At 45.8% G+C, this 18,946-nt stretch overlaps 1 protein-coding gene across 2 annotated transcripts in view; it reads right to left on the bottom strand.

The window, feature by feature from the left end:
- Positions 1-18,946, bottom strand: part of LOC135525623 (endoribonuclease Dicer-like) — a 68,338-nt gene that overhangs the window by 24,936 nt on the left and 24,456 nt on the right. For both annotated transcript variants that reach the window (XM_064953353.1, XM_064953355.1), the window contains 17 exons: positions 14,790-15,103; positions 14,447-14,579; positions 14,112-14,233; positions 13,802-13,922; positions 13,376-13,530; positions 13,087-13,219; positions 12,692-12,767; positions 12,237-12,376; positions 9,921-10,100; positions 8,040-8,253; positions 7,221-7,374; positions 6,698-6,880; positions 5,842-5,947; positions 5,471-5,646; positions 2,066-3,470; positions 1,564-1,716; positions 1,054-1,206 (listed from right to left, as the gene is read on the bottom strand). In XM_064953353.1, coding sequence (XP_064809425.1) covers positions 1,054-1,206; positions 1,564-1,716; positions 2,066-3,470; positions 5,471-5,646; positions 5,842-5,947; positions 6,698-6,880; positions 7,221-7,374; positions 8,040-8,253; positions 9,921-10,100; positions 12,237-12,376; positions 12,692-12,767; positions 13,087-13,219; positions 13,376-13,530; positions 13,802-13,922; positions 14,112-14,233; positions 14,447-14,579; positions 14,790-15,103 — 3,918 coding nt within the window. The remainder of the gene's footprint in view (positions 1-1,053; positions 1,207-1,563; positions 1,717-2,065; positions 3,471-5,470; positions 5,647-5,841; positions 5,948-6,697; positions 6,881-7,220; positions 7,375-8,039; positions 8,254-9,920; positions 10,101-12,236; positions 12,377-12,691; positions 12,768-13,086; positions 13,220-13,375; positions 13,531-13,801; positions 13,923-14,111; positions 14,234-14,446; positions 14,580-14,789; positions 15,104-18,946) is intronic.

Here is an 18,946-nt window from a genome sequence, read left to right as displayed (position 1 = left end):
CTCTCTCCAATACAACCCAACATTGCAGAGTTGTGTGTTTTTACCTCCAAGCCATTTACCCCCCCCAAACCCCTCTTTTACGCTGCTGCTACTCTCTGTTTATCATATTTGCATGGTCACTTTAACTATACATTCATGTACATACTACCTCAATTGGCCCGACCAACCAGTGCTCCCGCACATTGTCTAACCGGGCTATCTGCATAGTGTCCCACCACCCGCCAAACCCTCTTTACGCTACTGCTACTCTCTGTTTGTCATATATGCATAGTCACTTTAACCATATCTACATGTACATACTACCTCAATCAGCCTGACTAACCGGTGTCTGTATGGAGCCTCGCTACGTTTATATCCTCGCTACTGTATATAGCCTGTCTTTTTACTGTTGTTTTATTTCTTTACCTACCTATTATTCACCTAATACATTTTTTGCACTATTGGTTAGTAAGTAAGCATTTCACTGTTAGGTTTCAGCGCACGTGACAAATTAACTTTGATTTGATGCGCATCCTTTCCAGCTCACCCTTCTCATTAACCTGTGCTGAGTTATTCACAATTTTTGATGAACAAATGAAGTTTTATATGTAAAATGGCTAAATAAAGATCAAAATTATAGATTATTATAATATTATTATTTGTGCCCTGGTCCTATAAGAGCTCTTTGTCACTTCCCACGAGCCGGGTTGTGACAAAAACTCACACTCATTCTTATGTTTAATAAATGTATTGTATAGTGTGTATGTGGCAGGCCTACAATGATGGCAAAAAAAAAAACATTTGAGAGTGCGCTGACCCTGGTGCTAGAGGGGGAATGCAGCTGGAGGTTGAATGTTTGAAGGGGTACGGGACTATAAAACGTTTGGGAACCACTGCAATAAGGTATAGGCCTGCCCTCTAGTGGCCAAATCAGGAGAGGAGCAGAGAAGAATAGACAGTGAGTGATGAAACAGGCTAAGAAGGCTCATGTAAGACAAACTTCACAAGGCAAATGAACAAACACACACAAACATGAGCACGAGCACAAACACACACACACACTGCATCACGTACCTCATCCTCGTCCCATTTGTCTTCGCTGCTCTTGTCCTGGTTGACCACGTAGCCAGGAGGCAGCCAGTTGACCGGTGGGTCAAAGATGGACACCACCATCCTGCAAGGAAGACCTTTCTTCTTTCCCAGACGATACAGGTTACAGTTGCTCACCTGTTAAACACAAAATAACTATTCAATTCACACCATTCCACACATACATCATATGCAAACTTCCTAAGAATGCATTAGGTGAAATGTAGGCCTATGTGACAAAATGTACAGTAAAACAAAGAACCACAAACAAACTCTCATACGAATAGGCAAACAAAGCATTCCACTGACAAACATTCGACCCCGACCCCCGGGATGCGTACCAAATGGCACCCTATTCCCTATATAGTGCGCCACTTTTAACCAGAGCCCTAATGTTGGCCCTGATCAAAAGTAGTGCACTATAAAGGCTATAGGGTACAGTTTGGGACGTAAGCAAAAAGTCAGTCGTTCCCCTCGCCCCTCCCCTAGGCTCACCTTCTTGCTCCTCATGTAGGAGAGTCGTCCCTCGTGTGCATCGGGGTAGGTACAGAATAGGTAGGTGGTGATGGCGTGCTTCAGGAAGGAGTCTCCCAGCATCTCCAGACGCTCCAGGTTGAAGCCGTCACTGGCGTTGGACAGGGTCAGGGCCTTCAGAAACAAACAAAGATTCAGGTGATTGCTGGTCTTTTTTTCCATCACTTTTTGTTGAGGGCTTGAAGGTAGGAATCAAACAATAAAAACACATGTAAGTGATATTTTTAATTGCTGAACAGAGATTTAAGTAGAATAAACAAGAGGACAAGAGGGATGTGTTGATTCTAAATATTTGTGGTTTTTCTCCCCCACAACAGACAAGTAAGAATATGTCTAGTATGCATGTGAATATCTAAGTATATTTTGATAGAAAATCTGATATTTATTAGTTAAAACAATCAAAACTTCAATTAAATGACCCAAGTAACCATTAACTAACGCTGAAAAACTTGTTGAACCATACCTGAAGGATGAGCCCAGGGTTGGGCCCCAGGGTCTTGGAGCAGGGGCCAAGGGTATCCCCCACTACAGAGCTGCTGGTGGTGATCTCCTGGGTCTCTAGAGGCTCTGAGGGGTCAGGTAAAGGTGTTGTGGTGATGGGAGCTGTGCCGGCGGGACCCGTCATCGTTGCTGGGCTGCAGCAGTCTGAGGTAGCTTGATTCACGTGGTGTCCGTCGCCCTCACGGAGCTCTGAGGTCCTCCCTGGTCTACATTCATCACTAGGCTGGGGCTGGGGGGGTGGAAGCTGGGTCCCTGGCTGGGGCTGAGGGGGTGGAGGCTGGGTCCCTGGCTGGGGCTGAGGGGGTGAAAGCTGGGTCCCTGGCTGGGGCTGAGGGGGTGAAAGCTGGGTCCCTGGCTGGGGCTGAGGGGGTGGAGATTGGGTCCCTGGCTGGGGCTGGGGCTGAGGGGGTAGAGGCTGGGTCCCTGGCTGGGGCTGAGGGGGTAGAGACTGGGTCCCTGGCTGGGGCTGAGAAGGTGGAGGAGCTGGAGGATGGGTCCCGGGCTGAGGGGGTGGAGGCTGGGTACCTGGCTGGGGCTGAGGGGGTAGAGGCTGGGTCCCTGGCTGGGGCTGAGGGGGTAGAGGCTGGGTCCCTGGCTGGGGCTGAGGGGGTAGAGACTGGGTCCCTGGCTGGGGCTGAGAAGGTGGAGGAGCTGGAGGATGGGTCCCGGGCTGAGGGGGTGGAGGCTGGGTACCTGGCTGGGGCTGAGGGGGTTGAGGCTGGGTCCCTGGCTGGGGCTGAGGGGGTGGAGGAGGTGGAGACTGGGTCCCGGGCTGAGGGGGCGGAGGCTGGGTCCCTGCCTGGGGGTGAGGGGGTGGAGGCTGGGTCCCTGGCTTGGGCTGAGGGGGTGTTGGGGTTAGATTCTGGTTCTCGATGCTAAGAGAGGGCTGCACAGGAAGAACTGAGGTAGTGGTTTGTGTTGTTGATACTTCTTTTTCGTTCTCCAGTGGCAAACCAGAACCAGCCGGGAGACATTGGCAGTTGTCACGTCCGTCGTGAAGGTGTGAATGGTCGCCGTGGTCACCGTTGTCATTGGCAATGGGGGCAGTGCCATTAGCGAGGATGCTAGTGCAGGAGGCGGAGTCTGGCTGCTGGGGCTCCTCGTCCTCTTGTCTGTCATTTTCGGGGCGTTGGTGGATGTCGCACCCCTCAGGCCGAGAAGAGACATGACAGTCACTAAAGGGTTGCTGGGAAACAGCAGCAGCAAGTCCAGGGTCAGGGGCTACAGTCTGGCCCTGCTGTTTACAGTTATCGTCACCGCTGTCCTCTTCCTCCTCCTCCTCCTCCTCTTCCTCATCCTCATCACGCAGACAGATGAATGACTTGCTGTCGATGGACTTCTTCCATCCAAAGTCCAGGTTTGGATACCTATAAAGACCGATACCGTGTGAGATTTAGGGACATTATGTAGTGTTGGAGTGCTATTATCCAACAGCCAAACATCAAGTAGCAATTAGATTTAAAAGGATAGTTCTAGGGCTGTCCGACAAAAAAATATTTGTCAACTGAGAGTTGTCCTGTTATTTCGACCAAACGATTATTTTTCCATATTAGACAGACACCGCGTGTTTGAATAAAACCAACTACATATGCACTGAGCTTGTCTGATGCTTTAAGCATACAGCTTGATAAAAACATTAAGAGAAATTACTCAAAAAAGAGCCCGATGGTCATCCTGTGTTAAAACAAAATGACAGTGAGTGCCTGTGTGACTGGCGCGCGTTGTCTCGCACTCCTCCCTAACACAGAGAAAAGGCACCAGAGCACAGGGTGTGTTTATTGCGCTGTCCGTGCTGAAGCTGCAACAAAATTCAGCAATTTAGTTTCTTACTTGTTTCTGACTGAAAAGTTGTTAAAGAAATCCCTAATTTGTTTAGGAAAAACATTCCCTATTCCCTGAAACCTTACCCTCTTTACGTAAAAACATGTAAGCATCTATTGCGTGACCAATAAGGCCTGAGCTATAGCCGATCATAATCACATCAATAAATTGGTTATAACTAACTCCGAACATAGTAATGTCGACAGTAAAACTGATGTGGAGGATGTGAAAAAGACACTGGAAACGGGTGAATGTTTACTGGTTGCTCAGGAGGGAACGGAGAAGTCAGATGTGTGGAAGACATTGACTTCAAAAGCTCCCTTTGTTATTTAATTTTAAAACTAAAATGCTTGATTGCATTTCAAAGCATGAATGATTGATTGATAGATACAGTAGCCTATATATTGAATTATAGGCCTAAATCAGTTACGGTATTAAGACTAAACAGGATTCGCTCTTAGGTCTACAGCTCAATGGTGGTTATACAAGGAAACTATACTAAGACCACTAATGATAATGACATGACTTATTATTATAATGAGGATCATAATACTAATAATAATAACAATAAGGAGATAAAGAAGAGGAGGGTATAGGAGGGAGAGCTGTGTGTGTACTAGAGGTTGACCAATTATGATTTTTCAACGCCGATACCGATTATTGGAGGACCAAAAAAGCCGATACCGATTAATCGGACAATTTTTTTTATGTATTTGTAATAATAACAATTACAACAATACTGAAAGAACACATATTTTAACTTAGTATAATACATCAATAACATCAATTTAGCCTCAAATAAATAATGAAACATGTTCAATTTGATTTAAATAATGCAAAAACAAAGTGTTGGAGAAGAAAGTAAAAGTGCAATATGTGCCATAATTGTATGTAAACTTCCGACTTCAACTGTATATCTATTAAATATAACACCATACAATCATCTTCAAACCACCTAATTCATTCATCAACTTTGGGAACCATTAATTATTTAATTACATTTCTTGCACAACACACTGTTTTAGGACAACACAGGTGTACAGGTTAAATAATGAAACATCTGTGAGGAATGCCATTTTCAAGTGAGAAAATCTTAGAATCTAGAATCTTAAGCCCCCAACAACTGTAGCAACACAGGGAAAGGTGCCAATTCTACGGCACAATGAAGATTATGTTTCAGGACAGCGACCGAAAGCGCACTTGTTATAAAATATTAGATTATATTATTTAAAAATAATGAGCAATCATACACCATGTCAGTATCATATGTCTTAGAGTGATGGACTGTGCCATCTCTGTGTCCTCCACAATGGATCAGTCTACTGAGACAGGCACCAATGCCCCATGAACCCCAAAAATGTTTTGGTGACTGATCGACAACATCTGACCAGCCTATCAACCAAACAACCGACCAGTCGACTAAATGGAGTCAGCCCTAGATAGTTCATCCAAGTCCAGTCCGATTTATTTCACACGGTGAGCCGCCACACTTTATTTACACCAGAAAAAAAGGAGTGAAATCCAGGAAAATGGAGATGAGACGTACCTGAAGTCAGAGGGCAGGGTCTGGGCTCCTACTCCAGCGTCGCTGGCTGTCTGGGCCCTCAGCTCCTCGGCTGTGAGCAGGCAGTGAAGGCGATACAGGATACTGGGGAGACACACAGCCTTCCTCCACAGAGAGGCTGGGATGGGGTGGATGGCACACAGCTCTGGGACCAGGATCTGGAGGGGAGGAGAGTGAGGAGTTAGACAGACATTGGTTAAGTCCCAAATGAGACCCTTTTCCCCATACAGTGCACTGTTTGACCAGGGCCCTAGGAGTACAGGTGTTCTCCAACATATACTAATCTAGTTCATTTTCAGAGCTTCAGCCATAAACCGGTATAGAGCCATGGCTCTGTGTGTACACAAGATCACCTGTTTGTTCTGTAGACTCTCCCACTTGGCCTTCCTCTTCTCTGCACTGCTGAGGGGCAGGGCTTTCCCCTTCTGGTTCAGGTGACGAGGGGTTAACAGGTTCAGGCTACAGTGAGATGTCAGAGGTCAAACACTGGGTGAGTTTAACAGTAGCTCTCAGATACAGTAACCTGTATAGGTGTCAAGGAACAGACAAAGGGCTCCCCACACTAGCCACTAGTCAGAGGTCATCCTTATGATGGCAGAGTTGATTAAGATACATTTTCTTCTCCCTCCCTCTCGTCCTCTCCCCCTCTCTCTTGTCTCCCCCCTCCATCCTCGCTACCCCTCTCCCTCCCCCCGTTCTCTTGTCCTCTCTCCTGTCCTCTATTCCTCTCCCTCTTGTCCCCTCCCCCCAAACTCTTCCTCTCGTCCTCCCCCTCTTGTCCTCTCCCCTAAGTCCTCACCCGTTCTCTTGTCCTCTCCCCCCTCTCATCCTCTTCACCCCTCTATCTCTAGTCATCTCCCTCCCTTTCTTGTCTGCTCCCTCTCTCCCATCCTCCCTCCCTCTTCCTCTTGTCCTCTCCCTCTCGTGCTCTCCCTCGTGTCCTCCCCCTTTCTCTACAGTCCTCTCCCTCGCTCTCTCGTCCTCCCTCTCTCATCCTCTCTCTCTTTCTTGTTATCTCCCTCTCCCCCCTCTCATCCTCCCTCTGCCTCGTGTCCTCCCCCTCTCTCCCGTCCTCTCCCTCTCTCGTCCTCTCATCCAGGCTCTCTTGTCCTCTCCCTCCCATCTTCTTCCTCTCTCTCTCGTCCTCCCTTTCTCATCCACTCTCATCCTCTCTCTCTCGTCCTCCCTCTCTCTTTCTCGTCTTCTCACCGTGAGGAGGTATGGTCTACGTCCAGTAGTGGCTGGTTTACGTTGGACAGGTCCAGGTTGTACTTGGTTTTGTAGTACTCAGCAAACGTCTGGTACTCCGGTGACGGGAACCTGCTGAGAGGTGTGAGGTCTGTGTAAACGTCAGCCACGTAGAAACGGTGAGGCTGGTCAAAGTTACGATAGCTGAGAGAGAGCAAGAGAGACAGGGGTTAGAGAGACAGGGGTCAAGGTTTGGCATAATGCAACAGTGAAGATATACTTTAAATTCGCCACTCAAAACTTGCGAGATGTTTACATCCAAATCTGCACCATGCTAGTTTCAATTTTTGAAATAATCTTATTATCGTGTGGGTCATATGAAATGTATTGGATGTTGCATCAAAAAAGTGAAGATGTGTCCCAAATGGCATCCTATTCCCTATGGACCCTGGGCAAAAGAAGTGCACTATATAGGGAATAGGGTGTTATTTGGAACCTAAAACTCCATTGGCTCCTCCGTCAGAGAGGGTAGTGAGCAGCGTACCGTGGAATGATGACAGCGTCCTGGTAGTCTTCCAGTTTGAAGGTGAAGGGGTTCTGCTTGGTGTACTGGGTGGTAGGAATGCCAACACGAGCCTCGGACTTCTCTATGTCCTCCATGAATTTAAAATCCAAATCTAGAGTGTTGGAATCCTCAACTGAAAGAGGTGACAGTGTGTTATTGATCTTATATGACGAGGGATTCATTAGTTACGGCATGAAGGACTAAAGGACAAAACACGCCATGCCGACGGAACGTTAAGAACAGCGGGTAGCAGTACTATTGACTGACAACATGGGCTGACAATTTTGGTTAATTTACCAACAATTCTACATACGGAATCACCACCGCTGCAGTGTATTTTGTCCTTAAAAAACAGGGCCTACAGTATTATGTGTAACGTTGGGGTCTCACTGACCTACATTGGGAAGTAGAACGCAGTAGGCTGAACTAACTCACCAACATTGAGAGGTAGAATGCAGTAGGTTAACTAACTCACCAACATTGAGAGGTAGAACGCAGTAGGTTAACTAACTCACCAACATTGAGAGGTAGAACGCAGTAGGTTAACTAACTCACCAACATTGAGAGGTAGAATGCAGTAGGCTGAACTAACTCACCCAACAACATTAAGGTAGAATGCAGTAGGTTAACCAGCTCACCAACATTGAGAGGTAGAACGCAGTAGGTTAACTAACTTACCAACATTGAGAGGTGGAACGCAGTAGGTTAACCAACTCACCAACATTGAGAGGTAGAACGCAGTAGGTTAACTAACTCACCAACATTGAGAGGAAGAACGCAGTAGGTTAACTAACTCACCAACATTGAGAGGTAGAACGCAGTAGGCCGAGTCAGCTTGCGTGGGATTGAACTCTAAAGCAGGTTTCTCCAGGCGAAGGATGTGAGAGAAGATGTACTGGTGTAGTCTGGTGATCAGGTCCAGCTGGACAGCACTCAGAGTGAACCCAGCCTTCTGGAGCTCCATGGAGATGGTCACCTCACCAGACCGCGTGTACACAGGAAAGTGGGGGATCTGGGGAGAGGGAGGAGGACGGGGTTAGGTGTAGAGGTCGACAGATTAATCGGAATGGCCGATTAATTAGGGCCGATTTCAAGTGTTCATAACAATCGGAAATCAGTATTTTTGGCCGCCGATTTGCCAATTTAATATATATTTTTTAATATACCTTTATTTAACTAGGCAAGTCAGTTAAGAACACATTCTTATTTTCAATGACGGCCTAGGAATGGTGGGTTAACTGCCTCGTTCAGGGGCAGAAAGACAGATTTTCACCTTGTCAGCTCGGGGGATATAATCTTGCAACCTTACAGTTAACTAGTCCAGCGCAATAACGAGCTGCCTCTCTCTCGTTGCACTCCACAAGGAGATTACCTGTTACGAGATTGCAGCAAGCCAAGGTAGGTTGCTAGTTAGCATTAAACTTCTCTTGCAAAAAAACAGCAGCAAGCCAAGGTAGGTTGCTAGTTAGCATTAAACTTCTCTTGCAAAAAAACAATCAATCATAATCACTAGTTAACTATACATGGATGATATTACTAGATATTATCTAGCGTGTCCTGCGTTGCATATAATCTGACTGAGCATACAAGCATACAACTACCTAAGTATCTGACTGAGCGGTGGTCGGCAGAAGCAGGCGCGTAAACTTTCATTCAAACAGAACTTTTGTGCGTTTTGACAGCAGCTCTTTGTTGTGCATCAAGCATTGCGCTGTTTATGACTTCAAGCCTATCAACTCCCGAGATGAGGCTGGTGTAACCGAAGTGAAATGGCTAGCTAGTTAGCGCGCGCTAATAGCGTTTCAAATGTCACTCGCTCTGAGCCTTCTAGTAGTTGTTCCCCTTGCTCTGCATGGGTAACGCTGCTTCGATGGTGGCTGTTGCTGTTGTGTTGCTGGTTCGAGCCCAGGGAGGAGCGAGGAGAGGGACAGAAGCTATACTGTTACACTGGCAATACTAAAGTGCCTATAAGAACATCCAATAGTCAAAGGTTAATGAAATACAAATGGTATAGAGGGAAATAGTCCTAGAATTCCTATAATAACTACAACCTAAAACTTCTTACCTGGGAATATTGAAGACTCATGTTAAATGGAACCACCAGCTTTCATATGTTCTCATGTTCTGAGCAAGGAACTGAAACGTTAGCTTTCTTACATAGCACATATTGCACTTTTACTTTCTTCTCCAACACTTTGTTTTTGCATTATTTAAACCAATCTGGCCCTCAAACCATCCCGGTCATCTAATAATCCCCAGTTTACAATTGGCTCTTTCATCCCCCTCTTCTCCCCTGTAACTATTCCCCAGGTAGTTGCTGCAAATGAGAACGTGTTCTCAGTCAACTTACCTGGTAAAATAACGGATTACTATTACAAATAAAAAAATTGGCCGATTAATCGGTATCAGCTTTTTTGGTCCTCCAATAATTGGTATCGCCGTTGAACAATCATAATCGGTCGACCTCTAGTTAGGGAGTATCACAGTAAACTTAAATAAATGGGCATACTAACTGTGGAAAAGCAAGGCGGGCCCTACTGTCTAGCTGTTGCCTCCTAGAAAAAAAATATGTTCTCTATCAGTTTCAATAGAAATGGAATTGCTTGTTTGCATCCCTAAATATTTGATTTGTTTCCTGGCAGGTCCTCAATGGGAAACTGAAATAGGTGTGTTCCTTACCCGAGGTATAGGTTTGGCAGTCAGGATGCCGAAGCACCTGGTAGTGTCCTCTGGAGGGTAGAGCTTCCTGCGGCGGAAGTTGAGTTCGTCGGGCAGAGGGGTGGTGAGGACCATGCCAATCACATACAGGTAGTAAGACTGCTCCGGTACAGGGTAACTGTCCCGAAGACACTCTGGTATCTGGACAGGAGAGAGAGACAGAGGTCATCTAGCTGTTAGAGGCTCCAGAAGGAACAGTCAGATCTGACGGCCCATATGGCTCTGGTCAAAGTAGTCCATTGTTGTATCAAAGTAATAGGGTGCCATTAGGGAAGCATCCAGTGTAGAGATATCTCACAGCTTTAGGGAAGCATCCAGTGTAGAGATATCTAGCAGCTTTAGGGAAGCATACAGTGTAGAGACATCTCACAGCTTTAGGGAAGCATCCAGTGTAGAGATATCTCACAGCGTCAGGGTAGCATCCAGTGTAGAGACATCTCACAGCTTTAGGGACGCATCCAGTGTAGAGACATCTCACAGCTTTAGGGAAGCATCCAGTGTAGAGATATCTAACAGCTTTAGGGACGCATCCAGTGTAGAGACATCTCACAGCTTTAGGGAAGCATCCAGTGTAGAGATATCTCACAGCTTTAGGGACGCATCCAGTGTAGAGATATCTCACAGCTTTAGGGACGCATCCAGTGTAGAGACATCTCACAGCTTTAGGGAAGCATTCAGTGTAGAGATATCTCACAGCTTTAGGGAAGCATCCAGTGTAGAGATATCTCACAGCTTTAGGGAAGCATCCAGTGTAGAGATATCTCACAGCTTTAGGGAAGCATCCAGTGTAGAGATATCTCACAGCTTTAGGGAAGCATCCAGTGTAGAGACATCTCACAGCTTTAGGGAAGCATCCAGTGTAGAGATATCTCACAGCTTTAGGGAAGCATTCAGTGTAGAGATATCTCACAGCTTTAGGGAAGCATTCAGTGTAGAGATATCTCACAGCTTTAGGGACGCATCCAGTGTAGAGACATCTCACAGCTTTAGGGAAGCATTCAGTGTAGAGATATCTCACAGCTTTAGGGACGCATCCAGTGTAGAGATATCTCACAGCTTTAGGGAAGCATCCAGTGTAGAGACATCTCACAGCTTTAGGGAAGCATCCAGTGTAGAGATATCTCACAGCTTTAGGGACGCATCCAGTGTATAGACATCTCACAGCTTTGGGAAGCATCCAGTGTAGAGATATCTAACAGCTTTAGGGAAGCATCCAGTGTAGAGATATCTCACAGCTTTAGGGAAGCATCCAGTGTAGAGATATCTAACAGCTTTAGGGAAGCATCCAGTGTAGAGATATCTAACAGCTTTAGGGAAGCATCCAGTGTAGAGATATCTCACAGCGTCAGGGTAGCATTCAGTGTAGAGATATCTCACAACTTTAGGGAAGCATCCAGTGTAGAGATATCTCACAGCTTTAGGGTAGCATTCAGTGTGGTGACAACTCACAGCTTTAGGGTAGCATTCAGTTTGGTGACAACTCACAGCTTTAGGGTAGCATTCAGTGTGGTGACAACTCACAGCTTTAGGGTAGCATTCAGTGTGGTGACAACTCACAGCTTTAGGGTAGCATTCAGTGTGGTGACAACTCACAGCTTTGGGGTAGCATTCAGTGTGGTGACAACTCACAGCTTTAGGGTAGCATTCAGTGTGGTGACAACTCACAGCTTTAGGGTAGCATTCAGTGTGGTGACAACTCACAGCTTTAGGGTAGCATTCAGTGTGGTGACAACTCACAGCTTTAGGGTAGCATTCAGTGTGGTGACAACTCACAGCTTTAGGGTAGCATTCAGTGTGGTGACAACTCACAGCTTTAGGGTAGCATTCAGTGTGGTGACAACTCACAGCTTTAGGGTAGCATTCAGTGTGGTGACAACTCACAGCTTTAGGGTAGCATTCAGTGTGGTGACAACTCACAGCTTTAGGGTAGCATTCAGTGTGGTGACAACTCACAGCTTTAGGGTAGCATTCAGTGTGGTGACAACTCACAGCTTTAGGGTAGCATTCAGTGTGGTGACAACTCACAGCTTTAGGGTAGCATTCAGTGTGGTGACAACTCACAGCTTTAGGGTAGCATTCAGTGTGGTGACAACTCACAGCTTTAGGGTAGCATTCAGTGTGGTGACAACTCACAGCTTTAGGGTAGCATTCAGTGTGGTGACAACTCACAGCTTTAGGGTAGCATTCAGTGTGGTGACAACTCACAGCTTTAGGGTAGCATTCAGTGTGGTGACAACTCACAGCTTTAGGGTAGCATTCAGTGTGGTGACAACTCACAGCTTTAGGGTAGCACTGCCTCCTCTTGGTGGATCCTGGTCTACCTGGAACACTGGTCTCCTCCTCGTCATGGAGATCCAGCTCCTCCTCATACTTCACGGTCTCTTTCCCCACAGGCATCAAGTGGTCATCCAACTCACCTGGAGAAGAGAAAGGCAGAACCATTTAACTACCGTAGAAGTATAGCAAAAAAAGAATGCCCAAAAAGTTAAATATGTCACTGCATAGCAGTTAATACCAGGACCCCTTAATACTGAACCCCCCTCACACCCCAGCAAATTCAGTTACAATCCCACAAGCTTGAAGAGAGAGAGAGAGAGAGAGAGAGAGAGAGAGAGAGAGAGAGAGAGAGAGAGAGAGAGAGAGTGACAGAAAGAGAGAGATACAATCAGGGACTATCTGCAGAGAGTAGTGCATGATGAAGGATATTCTGACAAATAGTTTAATTTATTGACCTTTTTTGTGAAGATTTTCACAACAAAGTAGTGCCACTGCCTTCTCTGCCAGTCGTGCACAGTTCATGATTGGCCCCTGCAATGACAAAAAAAGTGTACATAGGTCTTAAAGACATCCATAAAACACACTGAATCTTGACATCTCAAATGGAAAAAGTGGATGCTACACATTGGCGGTGGATGAGGTGAATTTCACCCCCATGTAGCCTACTACAGCCATTTGTGCACCTGGAGGCACTGTATAAGTGTCCCAAAAGGCACCCTTTTCCCTACATAGTGCACTACTTTTGACCAGAGCTAGAATATATAGGCAATACGGCCATTTGTGAATCAGACCTACACATCAAATCAATCAGACCAACAAATCAAATCAATGAGGAAAGCCTGAGACTCACAGCGACGGGCACCCGTAGAGGGGAATTGATGGGCAAGTAGAGGGTTGACTGGTAGCGCCCATCCTTCAGCTCCTTGGTCTTACACTTAGGTGCCAGGTGGGTAAACGGGTCACTGGGCAGACGGGCACAGTATCTGGAGAGAGGGTCATTAGCACACCAGACCATCCACACCCAAATTAAAACAAAATCAAACATATTTTGTTCTCAGTCCTTGTTTCCAATGAGAACCATTTTAAAACTGTATATATCTTTCACAGACTCAAAGCAGGGCTGGCGGTTCTCTCTTTACCTGTTGATGTGTCCGATAGCCGTGTTGATGGTGACGCGGGGCCCTCCTTCCTCAGAGCGGAGCACGTAGGGAGGCAGGATGTTGTCATCATCCTGCACCGGTTCCACCTCAAAGTCACCGACCCCCGCTGCCTTGGAACACTTGTTTCTCAGGATCTGAAGACGTCAAGAGAAGACCTACAGTCATCAGTATTAGGGTTGTCACAATACGAGCAGAGAAACACCAAGGACCTCTCATATCATCCAAGGACGGGCCTTGTGGACAGACACACAAATCAATTAAAACAGGCAGATAGTTCCCTATACAGTACAGTGCACTACGCTATAGGGTGCCATTTGGGATGCATCCTTAAAGAAATCTCTGAGAATCCCTGTGTTCCTCAGACAGACACAATGGGGCCTTGAGGACAGGCTCTGAAAACCACACCTTCTCTATGGCCTTGTAGGTCTTCAGGTCTTCCTCGAAGGTCTTGGTCCTCTCACTTTCAGCCAGCATGATGTAGTTGGAGACAGGGGCTCTGGCTCGGCCTTTAGACTGAACGTAGGACCTACAGTCAAGTCAAAGTTTATTGAAAGTGTATTTACCAGGGGTCACAACACACTTTATATGCTTAAAAAAAGAGGAACAAAATGTAGAACGGGAACAATATCAACAATATTAAACACAACAAAAAGAGAAGCCAATAGTCCATTGAGCAAGAAGCAACAAGGTAGTGGATGGACAAGCAGTGCTGTACCTGTACTCAGTGGGCAGGTCAAACCTCACCACCAGGTTACACTTGGGAATATCTACCCCTTCCTCCACGATGCTGGTCGCTATGAGCAGGTTGGTCTCGTGGGCACGGAACTTACGCAGAACCTGAGAGATAATGAGGAAATATGGTTAGGTCTGAATGGAAGGAGGGGAGAGAGAGAGAGGCAGAAAGAGAGAGAGTCAGAGAGAGGCAGAGAGAGAGAGAGGCAGAGACAGAGAGAGGCAGCGAGAGAGGCAGAGACACACTAATGTAGGTGTAGGTCAATTTCAATGTAAACAGATGGGATAATGTCACAATCCAAGATGTTGTGTTCCCACCTCTTCCTGTTTCCTGAACTCCACCTCCATCTGCTTGTTGCGTGGCTGGTTCTTTCCGATGCTGTGTCCCGTGATGAAGTTACTGCTGATGTAGGCCAACTCCGGGTCCTGTTTCCCTGCTTCCTTTATTAGCCTGACACAGAGGGACAGTAATCATGGAAATGGTATTTAGACAACTGAAATCCTCCACCCAAAATATACTGCTAAATCACAAATTTAGATCAATACAATTCAATTCATTCTTCTAGTCTTTTAAGCAGTGAACAAGAAACAATCCAAGGAGCCAGTGTAGCAGAGGTATCACACAATTGAGCCAAATAGGCATTGAACACCAGATGCGTACCGGTTGAGGACGACGGCCGTGTAGCGCCTCTCAACGAAGATGATCCCACACAGGATGTTGGTGAACGGCGAGGGGAAGTTAGCCTCGGGTTTCTCCTTCACCTCCACCTCCTCATCCTCGTCTTCGTCTTCCGAGTCACTCCACGACACGTAGTTGTCCTCGTTGCGGTTGTTGTACCACTCCACACTCTCAAACTGTTGCCTCTCAAAGGGCTTGTACTCATGGAGGATCTCCAGGAGACGGATGACCTTCGGGGTCACAAACTTCAGGTCCAGAGAGGCCGGGGAGAAGAGTTCCTCACACAGGGCGTGGACCTAGGACACCAGGAAGAAATAACTTCATAATAAACCCTGTGGACCTAGGACACCAGGAAGAAATAACTTCATAATAAACCCTGTGGACCTAGGACACCAGGATGAAATAACTTCATAATAAACCCTGTGGACCTAGGACACCAGGAAGAAATAACTTCATAATAAACCCTGTGGACCTAGGACACCAGGAAGAAATAACTTCATAATAAACCCTGTGGACCTAGGACACCAGGAAGAAATAACTTCATAATAAACCCTGTGGACCTAGGACACCAGGAAGAAATAACTTCATAATAAACCCTGTGGACCTAGGACACCAGGAAGAAATAACTTCATAATAAACCCTGTGGACCTAGGACACCAGGAAGAAATAACTTCATAATAAACCCTGTGGACCTAGGTCACCAGGAAGAAATAACTTCATAATAAACCCTGTGGACCTAGGACACCAGGAAGAAATAACTTCATAATAAACCCGATGGACCTATCCTGTACCAAGAGGGGAAATTCACTTGCCCTTGTACACACACACACACACACACACACACACACACACACACACACACACACACACACACACACACACACACACACACACACACACAAAATACTAAAAGCAATCAATACCATGTATGTCACGTAGCCAAATCAAATCAAACTTTGTCACATGCGCCGCTATACAACAAGTGTCGACCTTACCGTGAAATGCTTCCTTACAAGCCCTTAACCAACAGTGCAGTTCAAGAAGTGTTATGAAAATATTTACTAAATAAACTAAAGTAAAAAATAATCAAAATAACGAGGCTTTATACAGGGGGTACCGGTACCGAGTCAGTGTGCGGGGGTATAGGTTAGTTGAGGTCATTTGTACATGTAGGTAGGGGTGAAGTGACTATGCATAGACAATAAACAGCGAGTAGCAGCAGTGTACAAAACAAATGGGGGGGGGGGGTCAATGTAATAGTCCGGTGGCCATTTGATTCATTGTTTAGATGTCTTATGGCTTGGGGGTAGAAGCTGTTAAGGAGCCTTTTGGTCTGAGACCTGGCACTCCAGAAAATAGTCTATGACTTGGGTGACTGGAGTCTGACAATTTTATGGGCTTTCCCCTGACACCGCCTGGTATATAGGTCCTGGATGGCAGGAAGCTTGACCCCAGTGATGTACTGGGTCGTACACACTACCCTCTGTAGCGCCTTATGGTCAGATGCCGAGCAGTTGCCATAACAGGCGTTGGTGGAGCTGGTCAGAATGCTCTCGATGGTGCAGCTGTAGAACTTTTTGAGGATCTGGGGACCCATGCCAAATATTTTCAGTTTCCAGAGGGGGAAAAGTTTTTGTTGTGCCCTCTTCACGACTGTCTTGGTGTGTTTGGACTAGAGGTCGACCGATTATGATTTTTCAACGCCGATAGCGATTATTGGAGGACCAAAAAAAGCCGATACCGATTAATTGGCAGTTTTTTTACATTTATTTGTAATAATGACAATTACAACAATACTGAATGAACACTTATTTTAACTTAATATAATACATCCATAAAATCAATTTAGCCTCAAATAAATAATGTTCAATTTGGTTTAAATAATGCAAAAAGTAAAAGTGCAAAAGTAAAAGTACAATATGTGCTATGTAAGAAAGCTAACGTTTAAGTTCCTTGCTCAGAACATATGAAAGCTAGTGGTTCCTTTTAACATGAGTCTTCAATATTCCCAGGTAAGAAGTTTTAGGCTGTAGTTATTGTAGGAATTATAGAACTATTTCTCTCTATACCATTTGTATTTCATTAACCTTTGACTATTGGATGTTCTTATAGGCACTTTAGTATTGCCAGTGTAACAGTATAGCTTCTGGCCCTCTCCTCGCGCCACCCTGGGCTCGAACCAGGAACACAACGACAACAGCCACCCTCGAAGCAGCGTTACCCATGCAGAGCAAGGGGAACAACCACTCCAAGTCTCAGAGCGAGTGACGTTTGAAATGCTATTAGCGCGCACCCCGCTAACTAGCTAGCCATTTCACATCGGTTACACCAGCCTAATCTCGGGAGTTGATAGGCTTGAAGTCATAAACAGCTCAATGCTTGATGCACAACAAAGAGCTGCTGGCAAAATGCACAAAAGTGCTGTTTGCATGAATGCTTACGAGCCTGCTGCTGCCTACCACCGCTCAGTCAGACTGCTCTATCAAATCATAGTTATAACATAATAACACACAGAAATACGAGCCTTAGGTCATTAATATGGTCGAATCCGGAAACTATCATCTCGAAAACAAGACGTTTATTCTTTCAGTGAAATACGGAACCGTTCCGTATTTTATCTAAGGGGTGGCATCCATTAGTCTAAATATTCCTGTTACATTGCACAACCTTCAATGTTATGTCATAATTACGTAAAATTCTGGCAAATTAGGCGGCCCAAACTGTTGCATATACACTGACTCTGCGCGCAATGAACGCAAGAGAAGTGACACAATTTCACCTGGTTAATTAATATTGCCTGCTAACCTGGATTTCTTTTAGCTAAATAGGCAGGTTTAAAATATATATACTTCTGTGTATTGATTTTAAGAAAGGCATTGATGTTCATGGTTAGGTACACATTGGAACAACGATACATACCGCATCAATTATATGCAACGCAGGACACGCTAGATAAACTAGTAATATCATCAACAATGTGTAGTTAACTAGTGATTATGATTGATTGATTGTTTTTTATAAAGATAAGTTTAACTTACCTTGGCTTACTGCATTCGCGTAACAGGCAGTCTCCCCGTGGAGTGCAATGAGAGGCAGGTGGTTAGAGCTTTGGACTTGTTAACTATAAGGTTGCAAGATTGAATCCCCCAAGCTAACAAGGTGATAATCTGTCGTTCTGCCCCTGAACAGGCAGTAAACCCACTGTTCCTAGGCCGTCATTGAAAATAAGAACGTGTTCTTAACTGACTTGCCTAGTTACATAAAGATTAAATAAAGGTGTCAAAAAAAAACGGCCAAATCGGTGTCCAGAAATACCGATTTCCAATTGTTATAGAAACTTGAAATCGGCCCTAATTAATCGCCCATTCCGATTAATCGGTCGACCTCTAGTTTGGACCATGATAGTTTGTTGGTGATGTGGACACCAAGGAACTTGAAACTCTCGATCAGCTCCACTACAGCCACGTCAATGTTAATGGGGGCATGTTCGGCCCGCCTTTTCCTGTAGTCCACGATCAACTCCTTTGTCTTGTTGTCCTGGCACCAGGCTGCCAGTTCTCTGACCTCCTCCCTATAGGCTGTCTCATTGTTGTCGGTGATCAAGCCTACCACTGCTGTGTCGTCAGCAAACTTAATGATGGTGTTGGAGTCGTGGGTGAACAGGGAGTACAGTAGGAGACTAAGTACACACCCCTGAGGGGCCCCAGTGTTGAGGATCAGCGTGGCGGATGTGTTGTTGCCTACTCTTACCACCCGGGGGCAGCCCGTCAGGAAGTCCAGGATCCAGTTGCAGAGGGAGGTGTTTAGTTCCAGGGTCCTTAGCTTAGTGATGGGCTTCATGGGCACTATGGTGTTGAACTCTGAGCTGTAGTCAATGAACGGCATTCTGACATAGGTTTTCCTTTTGTCCAGGTGGGAAAGGGCAGTGTGGAGTTCGATTGAGATTGCGTCATCTGTGGATCTGTTGGGGCAGTATGCGAATTGGAGTGGGTCTAGGGTATCTGGGAGGATGCTGTTGCTGTGGGCCATGGCCAGAATTTCAAAGCACTTCATGGTTACTAACGTGAGTGCTACGGGGTGGTAATAATTTAGGAAAGTTACCTTCGCTTCCTTGAGCACAGGGACTATGGTGGTCTGCT

The sequence above is a fragment of the Oncorhynchus masou genome, chromosome 32, assembly GCF_036934945.1.
Source record: "Oncorhynchus masou masou isolate Uvic2021 chromosome 32, UVic_Omas_1.1, whole genome shotgun sequence".
NCBI classification, from domain to species: domain Eukaryota; kingdom Metazoa; phylum Chordata; class Actinopteri; order Salmoniformes; family Salmonidae; genus Oncorhynchus; species Oncorhynchus masou.
The sequence above is the reverse complement of the archived record's forward strand: the minus strand, read 5'-3'. Positions and strand labels throughout refer to the sequence as shown.